Raw genomic sequence first — 15,478 nt, 5'->3', positions numbered from 1 at the left:
GGCACAGAACCAACGTGGAAAACTGCAGTTTATGGACTGGTGAATATGATACCTTTCAAGTCCTGACACAAGCACAGCAGAACAAACACCTGAGCAGTCACCACAAGGCAGATCCTCCAGACGGCTCATGTCCAGCGAGACAGCCACCAACAAACGGCCGCGTGTTCCAAGTGCCAAAGTGGCACTTCTGGTCCTTAGAAAAGTCCCTAATTACAGAGTCTGAACACTGGTGAGAGCTCTGCCTTTAAACACTGCCCACCTAGCAAAAATCTGTTAACTACAGTTTCAGAAGCGTGGCACAGTAAATAATTCACACCTAATCTGTTTCAGGGAGTTTAATGAGAACTTGTTCAATTTGTGTAAACGCATTATTATTTTTCTCTTTTTTCCCTCATACAATACTCTTCCTCTAAAATATCCCTTCGTTTTTGGAGACACTGCCTGGGCAGCTCTCTGATCTAACTGGAAAATCTGTTCTTTGTTCCCGTGCTCTCTGCAGAGCACACTGTGTAATCAGAATTGCATGGTCTTTCAGCACTCCTTTGGGCCCCCAGCAGCCTCAGACACAACTATCACAAGCCCACTGAAGGGACTTAGGAGCCTACTTAAACTGATTTATACCCTGGCCAGAAGAAGAAGTGGATCTCTGGGACGCTTCACCATTACAGCACTGCACCCCCAGAGCCCTACCCCACAGATGGATGTCTGACATCTGGGATCTGCTTTGGGAGCCACGACATCATGACATTAAGATATTTAAAAAAAAAAAAAAAGAAAGAAATCCAGGCAGGATTCTGTCAGAAATCAGTTTTGCCATTCCTGCCTGATTAAAGAAACCAGATTTTTCCAACAGATCTTTGCTTGGCTGCAAAGCTTTGTCCAGGTCCAAGCACTGGGCATTCTGTTGGCTGCTCCAGAAGTGATGCTGCAACTTTGTCCAAACACTCCATGCTCACAAAATCTTCCTGATAAAAATCTTGTTGAGAATGTTATTGCTTCTATAAAACCTTTTCTTTCTTCATAAAACACACACCTTTTAACAAAAGCCTTGTCACTCAAGTACCTTGTTTAGCTTGGTTGGGGTGAAATATTTCAGTTTTTGTAGTGGGCAACCAACAGAAGGAAAGAAAACATTTCTTTGGTGCTGCCTTTGGTTGAAACCCAGCACTTGCTTCGTTAGCAGCCAGTGTGACAGCTCTAACTCGTGCAACTTGGGACCAACTCCCTCGCTTTTTCAGCGGTTTTCCCGTACACACAGAGTTAATTCATGTAACTGCAATTACAGCTCCCGAAATTATATTCCTCACTCCGTTTAATCAATGCTGCTCTGGATGTTTCCATTTTTACTAATTCAATCATTGAGAATGTCAACCAATGATTTCAGCCTAGAGTTTAATGCCAACTATAATATTCTTTACCAAAATAACATGCTTATCTGGAAGATTATCAGCACACAGCCTTTCAGCTTCCTGTTAATCATTACGGGTCACATTAGAGTATGAGGCTCTTTGTAAATACTCAGGTTAGAGACAGTGCTATATTATTGCCAGGTACAGTAAAGCTTTCCCTATTTTTTTTCTTACTGTAAAATATTTTTTTTCTACACTATCATGTTACAAAATACTGAGGCAGACTGTGCCTGTCAAATACACAGATGCATGTGGCAGAGAAAGAAGTAAGATGCCTTGGGAATTCCTATCCCCCTGCTTGAAGAAAGCTCATCCCACACTTTCTGCTCTAGGGTTTGTCCTACAAATGTATAGGGTTGACATAAGCAGATGGTAAAGCAGGAGCTGATACTGCAATAAGAGGAGAATATCCAGGATCTCCTACACCTACAACCAGGCATTTAGATCACAGCCTGCCACCAAGCTCAACTGGAACAAGCCTTTTTAGACAACAACTATAAAATTAATTATCCAGGAAAAAAAAACTATCAGCAAATTTCATTTAAGTAACTAAATGGCTATGACAAAGGAGCATGGCTTAGGTATCTTGCACTGACAAAAGGTAAACGGAGCTCGGCACAAGGAGGGGACAGCATTATTTTAAGTCTCTGGGGCTGTGCTCTGGCTGGAGGAGTATAGCACCACATCAAACTGCTCTAGAAGTAATGCTAATGCTGAATTCAGCTGTGGGGGTATCTGAAAGACAGGCAGACAGAAAAATTGCTATGCAGAACTTACTTTCACGTTGAACGTAGCATGGTTGCAGGAATGCAGGTGACCATAGAACGTTTGAACATGAAGACCCTAGGAATTAAACACAGAGAAAGCAAGTTGAGTTATAGTGATATCAATCATTCTACAGCCTTGTAAATATAAAGACCTTGACTTTATGGCTGTGGGCAAAGCAAGGCACTTTGAGTGGTAAAAAAACCCAGGTCCTGGTTGCTGGAAGAAGAACACATTTCTCACAATTACGAAGGATCTGTAATCTTCACAGAATAGCTAGTGGAAAAGGTGCATTCAAATGTGAAAACAGACATCTACCTAGCAAGAGGGTCTGAATGAGGAGGTGCAATCACTGCTTCCAGAAGACCGAGCTCTTGCTCAAGGCAGTGATTCAGTATATGTGTTCTTGATACTCCACACATACCATTAAAGTCTTCCCTGAGGAATCACAAGCATGAAATCAAAATTAATTATCATTTGTCATCTTCCACATCAGGTTGTGAGTGACCCACGCAGCGCAGGAACATATGTCAGATGTCATCGCTGATACCTGCCTTGTTCTCCCAGTGCAGCTGGCATCCAACTGTGATAGCTCATGCTAAAAACATGACAGAAGTAGTGAAATAGTTGCTCTTCTCTGTTTCCATAAAGATCACTGGTTTAATGGGTATCAGCAACAAAAACACCATTAAGAATGAAATCCAGCTTTGATCAGTATAATCATATCCTGCAGTTTCCACTGTAAGAAAACATTTTATTGACACTGGAACTGAAATTTGTTGCATTCTTCTAGAATGGAAAGAAAAAGCCAAACCTGGAAGTCCTCCACTCCTCCTAGTAGGCCTGCTCTGTGCCTGTTCCAGCATGAGTCAGTCTCTCAGGAGCAGCAGTAACGTAGGCTATCCATACACCAGTCATGCTTTTACAGCCTATACCATCAGCCTCCTTCCATTTCTATTTTGCCAATCCCCCAAAAATGCAAGCCTTCCTACTGTGACATACTTGAACACTCTTTTCCCTTGACAAAACCTCCTGTATGTTTATCATCAGAGCGTTTTATCAGTATATTCTTGTAAGTCCTTTCAGGAGAGAAGCACTGCCAGAGTGCAGTGCTTTGGTTCTTCACGGTTTTCAACAGGCTTACAAGCTGAAGAAAAAAACTAATAGAAGCCCCAAAACTTGTTTATTTAAGGGGTTTCTAAATAATAAATCCAAGCCAATTATATCCTGCTAAAAAGAACAGTTGAATAATTATTATCCAAATAGGAACTCGCTGCTGGAATAGAAATCTGATTACACAAAATTCCCAAGATACTGACAGATAAATTAAACTTGATAAAGATAACATAATTGGAGACAACTATAACCAAGCACATATGAACAGTCGAGCCATAAAAAAATTAAAGTACATAAAATCAGCAGCAATATCAGTGCACCCAGCTCATGGAAAAACCCAAATGTCAGCATATGTTTTGCATGTTAAAAAATAACTCCTATAAAATAACTGCTGTTGCTCGTCAGGGCATAATATTTACTCTCAGACACTCTCAAATACCAATACATACACAGCAACCTTCCCATAAACACAGAAAAGCATGCCACCACGAACAAAAGAGACAAAAAAGCACATGGGTGCCATGCCACATAATGAATGTGAACTTTGTTTTCCCTTCTATCAGTCAACTCAGTATAAACCACCTGAAAAGGATTTTAATAATAGTAATAATAATAATAATAAAAGCCATACAAAGGGAACCGTTCTGTAAAGTGTTTTTCAATACTATTGCTGAAACTTAATTTCCAAAGCGCCACTTTATTTTTATTCAACGCACAGCTAGTGGTTCCTTCACCACCACCTGGGAAGCTGAACTTCCCTGCACTTGCGCATATAGATGCCACAAAGCCCGAACTGGACCGCTGTTAAAAACAAACTGTTTTGCTCTAATGGCCCAGCACAAGCCAGCAGCAATGTTGTCTGGATCAGACCTTGTGTTCGGGCAGCGCCGAGCCTTCAGCATCAAGAGCTCAGCAGGAAGATGCTCACGCCCCTTTTGCATTTGCGTTCTGCTTTTCACACTTTAATTATAAACTCATTTACTCCAACAACGTCAGGCCACCCGCTTCATTCACTGTAGAAGTGAGCCAGGTGGGAAGAAGGAAGGGAAGTCTTGAGCATCTGTTCTTCAAGGAAACTTCAGTAGAGCACCACACAAATGGGTCCGGGGCTCTCCTTGTCACCCAGAAGGCAGCCGTATGCACCAGCCACGTCACCGCATTTCTTTAAGGTTCAAGAATCGCAGGGCAAACACCTGGGGAATGCATCACGAGGAAAAAAACAAGGGAAAAAGGAAGAGCTTGTCCTAATACTAGTGCTGGGGAGGTGTTGTCAGATAGCAAAAGTGAGGTTCCTTTGCTTCAAGGTCTCACTGCCCATTGCCCCAGGAGGAACAAGCCCCAGGAGCCGAGCTGTGCAGCTGCAGAAGGGCACACGTCTCCTGCATCCAACCTCCAGGGTCTACCCAGTCTCCTTGAACACAACACCCCGGCTGTTGGAAAGGGCAGTAAATTATGGAGAATACATTATTATTAACTGAGTCATCAGGTCTTGATTGAAATATTAATGGAGGAAATCTCCATTCTGTTCACTCCTTAAGCCCAATTACATTAATAACCACACATTCTTCTCCTGCAGAAAATACACAGATAATAGCAACATTCAAAGAAAACAAAATATGAAGGGTTCTGCATTGTTGTTGTTTTTTAAATGATTATTCACACATGCACAAACACACATAATTTTCCATTTTGAAACCCAGAAATTAACATTAGAATCAGCAGCTAGAAATACCATGTCATTATACTTTGGAGCCTATCTACCTCTCAGCTTCCACTGAACACAGATATTAATTGCTTGCCTGGGATGGGAGTTATCTAAGAGACTTCAGATAGAGAAAAAAAAAACACATTTCTTTTTATTTATTTATTTATTTTTTTTTAACTGTGACCCAGTATTGCAGAGAAGCAGGCTGACCTTTGGAACCGTTGAGCTGTGAGCAGTAATCCCGCTCACAGTGATTAAACATGGAACCTAAATTCAAATGATTTTTTGTTCTTACTTTCACAGGATAAAAGCCTGAGAGCTCCGAATCAATAGTGAAACTCTTTTGTAAATCCACCCTATTGTGTCCATATAGATATACAAATAGTAGGGCAGGGCAAGTCAGGCTGAAGACAATTATAATTTATATTCTACAGCTTCTTTGCATCTGTAGAATTAAGGTGAACCATTAACTAATTCAACACAGGGGTTGAATCTTCCTATACTTATTTTAATTACCTGTTTAACAAAAAAAAAAAAAAAAAAAAAGGAGAAAAAAAAAAAACACACAAAACCTAAGAAGCCATAATTCAAGCTCTGCTGGAGAAAACAAAACATACCCCAAACCTTTTGAGCATCATTTAAGAACTACTCATGTTTTTTATAATCTGCCTTTTTTTTTTTTTCTGGGTTTTGAATGCCCTACTATACATGAAAACCTGATGCAAACAGACTTAATTTGCACAATTCAAAAATCAAGATAACAAATCCATTAGATCAAGCTGTAATACACTGTCAGCAATAGGTAATTATCTTTATTAGGTTGGTATGATAGGAGCTTTTAGATAAGAACATCCGAGTATGTGCTTTATCTAAATAGCGTTCAGATAAAAGATTTATTTGTAATTTCTTGGTTCATTTAGAAATTAACTCAAAGAAATGCTTTCATTTAGAAGGACTGAACTAAGAGAAATGTTCAAACTATGAAGCACTCAGCAGTGAACTGGTCGCATCATATCCTTTACTATAAAAACAAACAAAAAGGTATCCAGCTTTTCATGAAAGGTTTTAATTTTGTAACAGTACCCGAAATCAAGCTTCTGATCTTACAGAGCTAAAAGTTTTCCAGAAAGTCAAATAATCTAATGCTTCGGAAGCTCACTCCAGCAGACGTGACCTTTCCCAGGCAATATGCTAAGGGTAGCACAGCACTCAGTGGGGAAGCTCTAACCTTTCCCTCAGCCCCTCCTGATGAACCCAGCCAAGGGCCTCCCTTTTTACAGTGAAGTGTGAAATGAGAAGCATGACTCCTGCTCGTATCCTGGCCTTGTTCATGGCACGGTCTGTCTGTAAGGCCCTTTGCACAGGTCAGCGCTTGGTTAACCTATGCTTTGCACCAGCAAGGCACTTGCCAGCCCTCCGGTAAGCGTCTGATGTGCCCAGCAAAACACGGGCTCTGAAGTCAGTCCGTGCTTTTAGGGGAACTTTGCGATGTGTTGCCTTGAAGTCGGTGCACTGAGAACATCAAAAGCGATCTGGATCTCTTTATGAGAGCATGACCCACTACAAGGCTACCTTTCAAAGACAGAAAACTCATCCCTTGGGTATGGCAGATGAACACCAGATCTGGAGAAGAGTCTAGCAACACTTGGCCTCTACCTTTGCAGGACATTTCCTCTCTGCAAGTCCCTCTCTCCAGCCCAGCATGGCCACGTCTCACTCCTGCACCCTGCTGCATCCTGCACAGAGCATCCACCCCCCAGCTCCTCCGAGAAGGACTTCGTGAGCACACGACAAAAGGTATGTGTACAGTGAACAAGAGAGCAAAGCAATTTTACCGTCTGTCACCGCAGGTTTTACTGTGTTAGCTCAAACACGGGACCTTCAGCACAGACTTCGCTTCTGTTCTCCTAGCTTGGAACTGAGACTGGTGGGGAAAATCATGCAGAGAAGACTATTTCTTGATGTTAGACCAAGGGTAAGGCCAGGGTATTACTCAAACGTTTTGTAATCCTGTATTTGGAGAAAAGAATTAACTTGTGGCTGTCATTTGCATGCTTTACTACACAAGGGTTCAGAGATGCAGGTACGTAAACCAGTCTGAACACTTCAGCTGCTGAGCTGCCTGCTATTACGCTGATCTCCCTCTCTCATACATAGCCCCGAGTTTTATTTTTTTAATTTTCAAGTTATTCACTACGTCTTCCTAAAAAATGAAAGAGAATTTTGAATGTCTTTAAAATGCATGAACTGGCAGAACAACTTTCATTCGGGGAATCACAAAATCTTGAGAAAGAGCATCTATCAGGAGCAGGTCGGCAGTACTCCGGGAGCTCCTCCTGCCAGCTAACCCTGATGCTGGGCTTTTCCTCACGAGCAGCCTTCCTTCCACTCCTGAGGCAGTAACATCAGCTGCTGAAAACACAGGAAAAGCTCTGAGATGCTCCTGAATCCTTGTGTTTTTCTGCATCTGAACTTTCACCTGAATGCAGTGTGAGTATGTATTTTGCGCTGAACACGCAGCTACATTCGTTTCTCTTAATTGGGAAGAGAAGTATGTTTCTAGGCCAAGACCTTGTATGCTAAATCTGTTCAAAGGGAACCTTTCAGGCTCTCCTAACAAATACTAAAAACAGGATTTTATAGTGGAAGTGCTGACAGACGATATTCTTGCCAGCATAATGTAACCTGACTTTAAGATAAATGTTTCATGAATTTAAAAAGTTGAAAAAGGCTTCTCTGTTCAGCTTTGTTCTTGAGATGAAAGCGAATTATCTCTTTGTCTTCTCCTGACACTGGGATTTTTGAACTGCAGCCTGCTGAAGCCCGTAACCACAGGCAGTATTTAAACAGACACGACCATGTGGGATTCTCTCCTCACTGAACTCCTGTAGGAGACATCCGTCTTCTAACTGTGTAAGGAGGAAAAAAGGTTTAGAGCAAGGAGATATCTTCCTGCACCTGCTTCTGTGAAGAGAGAGAAAAGTCATCTCTGCTTAGAGAGACCACAAGGGAGCACGGCTCCACCTGCACCGTCATGACAGCATCCAGGCAGGGGAGGGAGAAGGCTCTTTGCCGGACCCATCCTTCTCTTAAAAGAAAATAAATAGGGGAAAAAAAAAACTTGAAAGATATTGAAATCCTTTCACTAAAAGTAGACCTGCATATTACTCCCTTGGTTGATATTGGCAGGTGGCTTCAGTAACAGAAGCTGCAGCATCTTAATAAGGATTCATAAGGCAGGTGAGCATACATCACCCTGTCATTACCGGAGGAGCCAAATTCGGTAATTGCATTCCTCCTGTCCAACGTCACTGCTGGAGCTGAAATGCTCCAGCGAGGGAAGGATCCGCAGCACGCGGCAGCGATGGCCAGGGAAATCCTGGATGCTGACATTCAGAACTGCAGATGTCACGGAGCACAACAAGGCCGCCCTCCCTCCCTGAATTATATGACTCATTTCTACCGTAATTAAAGTTTACATGAAATTAACTCTGCATTCCAACAGCCCTGAAAACAAACCAAGCGTTTTCAGGAGGGAAATGTGTGACTGACAGAAACCTGGTACGACTGTCTAACGCTGAATATCACCAGCTCTGGTGTTTCAACCAAAAAAGGATCAAAAAGGTGAATTACAAACTAGCAGAAATTGCTGGTGGAACATAAACAGGTAAGTTTTGAGTGCAGTGAAAAGCACAGAAAAGAAATACAAAAGAATTTGGTGTCGGTTTTAAACATGAAATGACGTGAAAGCAGAACAGCAATACCTAAGTTAGTTAAGTGTAAGAAAAAGCAAGGGAGCTACACGGGAAACCCTTTTTTCCTTCCCAGTTGCAAAAGTAGAGGATTTAAAATTTAAGTTTCTTGCTCAGCAAGTTCTCACTTGCCCTCTGTTCAGAATTAAACTTCACCTGGCCTGCAGAAGAACTATGAAGGTGGTGGGAGTTCATCTGGGGACAGCTGTGGACAGCTTCGTACAGCTGAAGGCTGAGAAGTTCTTCATGTCACAGAGTCAGTACAAATCCTGAGTGAGCCAACAGGACCAAAGTTATCACCTCTCACGTTTACTTTTATTGGGATAAACGAATCTGTAAGCCTCGTGCATTCACAGCATGGATTTTGTCCTGGCAGTCGGTATGAATCAAATGCTCCTCACCCAAACTTGAAATGGCCAAAGTGCAGAGAAAAATCCCCAAACAAGAAACAGAAAGGGCAAACTTAACAGAACCCGTCTGCAATTCTTTTCTAGTCTTCAGTCCCTGTATTTTTCATTAATCACCTTGAAGGGGTTGATTAATGCCCAAAGCAGGGGTCTTTGCAAAGCAACCAAGTTCTGAATGGAGATGAAAAGTGCATCGCTTTGTGACCATGACCCACCACATCGGGAACAACAGCACTCAGAGAGAGATGCCAGAGAGCCAGGCTGTTAGGTGAGCAACAATGAAGAAGCTATTCATTGGAAAAAGAAATCACTTGGAGGAGAAAGAAAAAAAAAAAAAAGTTACTTTGTAAAGTGGTCTTGAGATTTCAAATTTTGAACCAGTGAAAGAGGAGAGAAAGTTAAAGTCAGCTGTTAGGACTACAGCATACTGTATGCACTAGATCCCATCTAAGAAAAGAAAAAGTAAAGAGGAAAGGTCTAGGTAGCAATCCTAATAGTCATTTTTTTAATAAGTTTGCTGGACGTATGATGTTATGATGGTAACCTTTTATTACGTTTAGTAATAGTCAAACTGTGTCTCAAATTTGCATGCTTTAGATGTCACGGACATTCCATATTTTCAGCCTCTTGTTTAGCTAAAATACAGACATCACATGCTAAAATATAGATATAACGTGTGCCATGACCTCACACTATCAAGACAACTGATCACAAAACAAAACAGCTCTGGGTGCCCCTGAAGCAAACGACAAAACGCCTTCTGGTTTCACTCGCAGAATGACAACATTCAACACCTTTCTTAGAAAAAAGCCTGCCCTAAATTCAGCGTTTCATTGCCTCTGAAATGCCCTACACCAACAAACAGGCTTACGCTCAGACGGAAAGGCACGTACACACGTCCTTGTGACCCCTGCCATACAGCACAGTCCCATTAGAAGCACCTCGCTGACTCTCGGTTTAAGGATTACCAGCACGGCCCTCAGCACGGCACTGCTCCCATCGGAGAGCTGTATTCAGGCGTACTGGGAAAGGAATGAGGCAAACCACTGATTTTTAGAATCCCACCTGCTCAACACAGCTCATTAATCCTTTCACAGAAAAATTACTTTAATTTGTATGTTTTATCACACACCGAATTGGTTTAGCATTGCTAAGCCTATTAATGTTTCCCAATAAACTTAATGACTTAAATAAAACAGGAATAAATGTGTTTTTTAAGCCAGCAGTACTGCACAATAGCTGGTGACTGGACTTACAGGATGACAGAGTACGTAACTAATTTTGTCGCCTTCAAGAAAGAACACGTAGAGGGTTGAAGGCAGAAAATCTTTACTTGGAATATGCCAGGACAAAGCAGATGTCAAAACAACCTATAAATAAATACATAGTGCGACGTACCTTTCATGTACAAGAAGAAGATAAAGAATAATAAATTTGGGGGAAAAAATATAAGAAAAAAAAAATATCCAAACCAATACGAACACTTTTCCCAAAATGTTTTTGTCTGGTGCTAACAAGGTTATTGAGGAGAAAAAGCATCTGAGAAGGGAGAGCTCTTCATCTGCCCTAGCACCGTTTCCCCAAGAAGCTCAAAGCATGGCACGAGACCACAGATACACTGAAGAGAAGACAACTGCTGGAAGCCTTTCTAGAGATCTCTCATGAAATTACCTGCATGGTTACATACTAAACGTATGACTACATGTTAAATTATAAAAATATTTCCTATGAAGTTCAGCCTGTCATAGCACCAGGACTATATCTGGGACCGACTGTATTATGACTAAGATTTTTTCCCAATAGCAGAGGCACCTATCTCAGCATAATAACAACAATAACACAAAAATAAAAGCAAACATCAGGCTCACATGTATGCAGCCTTGGAGTGGCATCATGTATGCCGCCCCAGACAAGAGTTGCAGCCTTCGTTTTTCATGAGTTATTAAGGGCAGCCTGCTCTGTAATTGTCGGTGAAATAATCTCATTGACACATACAAGTTAGGAAATAGAGGTCTCATTAACAAAGCCTCTAGCCTTTATTAGATCATATAAATAACCAAGAGAGCCTGCAAAAGATCGATTACAGCCTTTAAACGTTTACAGAATCAGTGTTTAATTAAGACCATTTTAATATGCAAATCAAGCCTAATTATCATCATTTGTTAATGTTAGTCTGCCTGGGCTTCAGCTGCAAATCTGGTAACGGGATCATATTTTTGCTGCTTTTTTTTTTTTTTCCTTTGAGGAACTGCAGAGGAAACAATCAAGTTGTGCTACCAGCACATGCGAAGGCTTTCAAAACCACATTTCCATTTACCGTTTGGAGATGAAGGTCAAAAAAAAAAAAAAGTGCTCAGCATAGCATAAAATCTAGCAGAAATGTTATGCGTTTCTTCACCCACTATTTTTTAGAGTGCTTTAATTAATGCATTTCCCTTCAAAGTATAGAACCCCTCTGGGAGCTTCTTTTGATGAAAATCTGCCCTTGTTCAACGCTGTGATTGAATAGATTGGTTTCTAACACAGCCCACTGTCAATCAGAAGCCGAGCCTGGGACTTCTTTCTTCCTACCTTCTCTGCCCTGGGAACAGGAGCCCTGCTACGCCGAGAAGCCACGGCAGAGCCCCTGGAAATTCAGGTGTGGAGCAAAGAAGAGAAGAAGACGGCCTTCGGCAGCGTGATGGGAGGAGCAGCCAGCCAGGAATACAAAGCAGCACGGGAGAAAACAAGTTGTCTGCATTTTGATCCCTGAAAAAGTTAAATACTCGGAGCACACATGAAATTGTTCTGGGAAAGGGGGTGGGGGCCGATAGACCATCCAGGTAAAAATGATTTCCCTTCCCCAGCACGGCTGCTCTCCTGCCTCTGCGATGAGCTGCGGAGATTACCATGATGCAAGAGAAGCACTCACCGTTGGGAGATATTGATTTGTTGTTGAATGCTTCCACATTGAGAGAGCATGCAACGCTTCTGTTTTTAAATGTTTTACAATGTATAAGGTCACTTCTTTGTTTTTCTTTGCCGTTGCGTTTTACTTCATTGCATCGTCAGTGCTCTGGACCCTGTAGCAGCCAACCTCTGGGTTGGTTGAGGGCAAATAAAAAAAAAAAAGCTTCTGCTCTAATAGGTAATGAGTCTTTTAACACAAAATGAATAAAAAATAAATAATCAGAGTAGAAATAAAATGCAGAAGTCAGCTTGGACCCCTCCATTTCAAACAGGAAATCTGAACCTGAGCAAGCCATGAGAATGTGAACGAAACATCCTCAGAGAGGAGCACTACAAAGCTTAGTTTTCTAACGCTTGCTGTTAAGTGCAATAAAACATGCCAACACTCTCCTACTTACTTACCCTTCATCAGATAAAACAGCCAGGGCATGCACAGACCCTACGCAAGCCTGAATTTCAGTGGCACTTCATGAAACGAGTGAAACACGGACGTTTTCAGGAAATACCTGCAAACCCAAGAGCAGGGCAGAAACACCAGAAAATAAACGCGTGTCTGGCAGGCTTCCAGGAGGAGAAGCTCTGTGTTCAGGCACAGTGTACACACAGCTACAGCAACGAGTTATCCCTACAAGTTATCCCACCAGGACTGGGACCAGGAGGAAAGAAGGGAGGACCACTTCAGAAGATGGGTTTATTTGGGCATTTTCTGTGCTGCAATGCTGCAGTGGCTGGTTTTGGCCCATGGATGTTTCATAAAAGTGGCAGATAACAGCGCTGAGTCACTTCGTATAGACAGCACAGTGACAGCAAGGAGAGTGACGTGGCCAAGACAATACCTGAGCAAATAATTCACAGCCAAGGGTTCAGAGCTTCTGACCTCACACACCTCCCCTCCACTTACTCACACTGGGAAAGCAACAGCCCTCTCTAGCCCCGCTGACACTTCCCAGACCAGGAGAACCACACGTGCTCCAGTTTGCCAACCCAGCAACATACAAAACCTGCTACTTCTGAAGGTTCAGCCAGGTGGTGATGCTGTCCACAGCTACTATTTCAAGCCCAATCTTGCTCTACGTTGCACACTGTATGGTCTCATTATATATACAGATGTCCATTCATTTTTGTATCCTGCTGAAGTCTTGGCCTTAGTGTCTCAAACCGAGCCTGCAGCTCCATGAATGGAAAGTTAAAAACATTTCCCAGCTCCTTTCTATCTCTCCGAGTGCTGCCATGCACTCTCAGTAAGATGAAAGAGTACCTGAGTCAGACACAAATATGATAGCATCCTAAGATAACACTAAGATATCTCAGAAAGCAGACATTAGTGTCAAAAACCAAAGAGTTTTAAAAATTAATTCAGAAAAAAATTATCGGCATTAGACATGCACACGAACAATCCAGTTCCATAACAACGTTCAGGCATCTACCAAATTAAATGCCACTTCTTGTAGAGCGATGCTCTCAGTGTTCAATCATTTGAATGCCCAAGTAGCAAGAACACTGGTAGAAGAAGTGCCATAAATAAAAGCTACCGCTTGCACGGCATTTCACACCCTGAACAGACCGAGCCTCTATTGAAGTCTTACTCTTCAATGAGAATGAAATTAGTGCCTCCTGCGCAACATGAAGAAAAGGAAGTCTGCTGGTATCCATGGCTGAAGGCTGGGGGGGGATCCTGACACCACATTTAAAAGCAGCCCAGGTCAAAACAAAGTTTAACTCCATTTCTCAGATTCAGCGAGCAGTCAGCACGACCCTTGGCTTATATTTCTTGCAGCTCAACATTTTCAGCCTCGTGATTTCCCTTAGTAAATAATGAAATACAAGATTTTCTTTTCAGAAGACACCATTTTCTTAAAATGAGAAATGGTATTTTAAACATTATTTTCCTTTTCTCTTCCTTCTCCTTTCCTACCTCCCTCATCACTACACATTGTAGCCCGAGGTGTGCCGCAGGGTCACCGTGCTGACAGGGCTGAGCTGCTGCCAGAGCTCAACCCTAAGTTGTGTCCTCGCAGCCACGTGGCGAGCACCTCTCATGCCTGCTAAGGATATATGGCCAGGGTAGGCTCCCAGCTCTCGTCTGGATGTCTGTCTCCTCCCCGTACAAGACAGGGTGGCAGAAGCAGCAGTGCACTCTGAGATACCACATGATGCTCGTTTTCTCTTCAGTGAAGTGAACTGCAAATAAATGACTCAGAAACCAGCATGAAACGAGGACATATCACCAACGGGGCTTTATAAACATTATTTGTTAGAAGAAGTAACTCTCTTAACAATATATGACCCGTGACTAATTTCAGGGGGTCAGGGTGATCTTTGCCCTCCGCTGTGTAGAGTATTATTCTTCTCTAAAAAAGTTCAAAGGTTAATGAATAAAATGTCAGCAGAGAAGAAACGAGACTGAGCAAGAAAACGCTCGTTCTTGGGCTCTGCTATAAATAATGCTCTCATTAAAATTCTGCCTTGGAAGAAAGGCAAGTCCATTAGTCTAGGAGCTAATTTTTACTGGCTCCTTAGATGTATGCATATTAAAAATTCAGCTTTTATAATTGCCAGCCATCAACCACCTAGTCAGTGCTGTTCTTGGAGTTTTTAATTATTTACTTCATTTGCATAGACACTCCAATTTATGATCAACCATTTAGTTATCAAGGGACAGTTTCAGTAATTCCTCTTTTACATTTTTATTTATTCCCTTTGTATCCCCAGCAGGAGCCTGAGAGGGCCGTGCAGGAGACGCGTGGCAGCGATGCTCGCCCACCCCATCACCTGCAGCCTCCTACCGTGCAGCGCGGCCGTGCTTCCCTGTGCCCATGCTGGCCCTAAAAGCTGCTGACACGTGGCCACACGCTGCCTCTTTGGCTGCTAGTGCTCCAGTACTCTTCCCCAGAGCTGTTCTCCTCTGGGGTTTTCTTCCTGGGAGCTGTTTTCTCCTCCTCTCACAGCGTTGCTGATGATACTTCTGCTGATTTTCTCTACCTCTCCTCCAGCACCGCCCTGTCTCACCCCAAGCAGGTCCCAGCCTTTTCTGTTCACGCTTCTGAGCAGGCAATACCTTTCTCCTCCAAATGCTGTCTGCCCAGCTCCTTGGACACGCAAAGAAGAGAGAAAAAATAGGAAACACAAGCTTTGAAAGACACAAGCTCCCCTGCCTGCTCGTGCACCTTTCATGCGAACATTGTCGCTTCCCAGGCACCCCGGGCCCGGTGACAGCAGGGAATCTTGGAAAGCTCCCCAATTTTTTTGTTCATCCTTCAAAACAACTACATTATCGAACGAAGGAACTGCGTTGTTTGTCAACAGCAGGCTCCAGCAACAATGGGAAGGATTGATTTGTAATCCCCGGTATCACCACGCTCCTCCCCGGGTACC

The 15,478-nt window shown here is 42.6% G+C and overlaps 1 protein-coding gene across 8 annotated transcripts in view; it reads right to left on the bottom strand.

The window, feature by feature from the left end:
- Positions 1 to 15,478, bottom strand: part of SPAG16 (sperm associated antigen 16) — a 394,440-nt gene that overhangs the window by 107,172 nt on the left and 271,790 nt on the right. For all 8 annotated transcript variants that reach the window (XM_084524434.1, XM_084524432.1, XM_084524435.1 and 5 more), the window contains one exon: positions 2,187 to 2,252. In XM_084524434.1, the coding sequence (XP_084380560.1) occupies positions 2,187 to 2,252 (66 nt within the window). The remainder of the gene's footprint in view (positions 1 to 2,186; positions 2,253 to 15,478) is intronic.

Source organism: Aythya ferina (genome assembly GCF_964211825.1).
Source record: "Aythya ferina genome assembly, chromosome: 6".
Lineage (NCBI taxonomy): Eukaryota > Metazoa > Chordata > Aves > Anseriformes > Anatidae > Aythya > Aythya ferina.
This window is presented reverse-complemented; position numbering and strand designations above follow the sequence as displayed.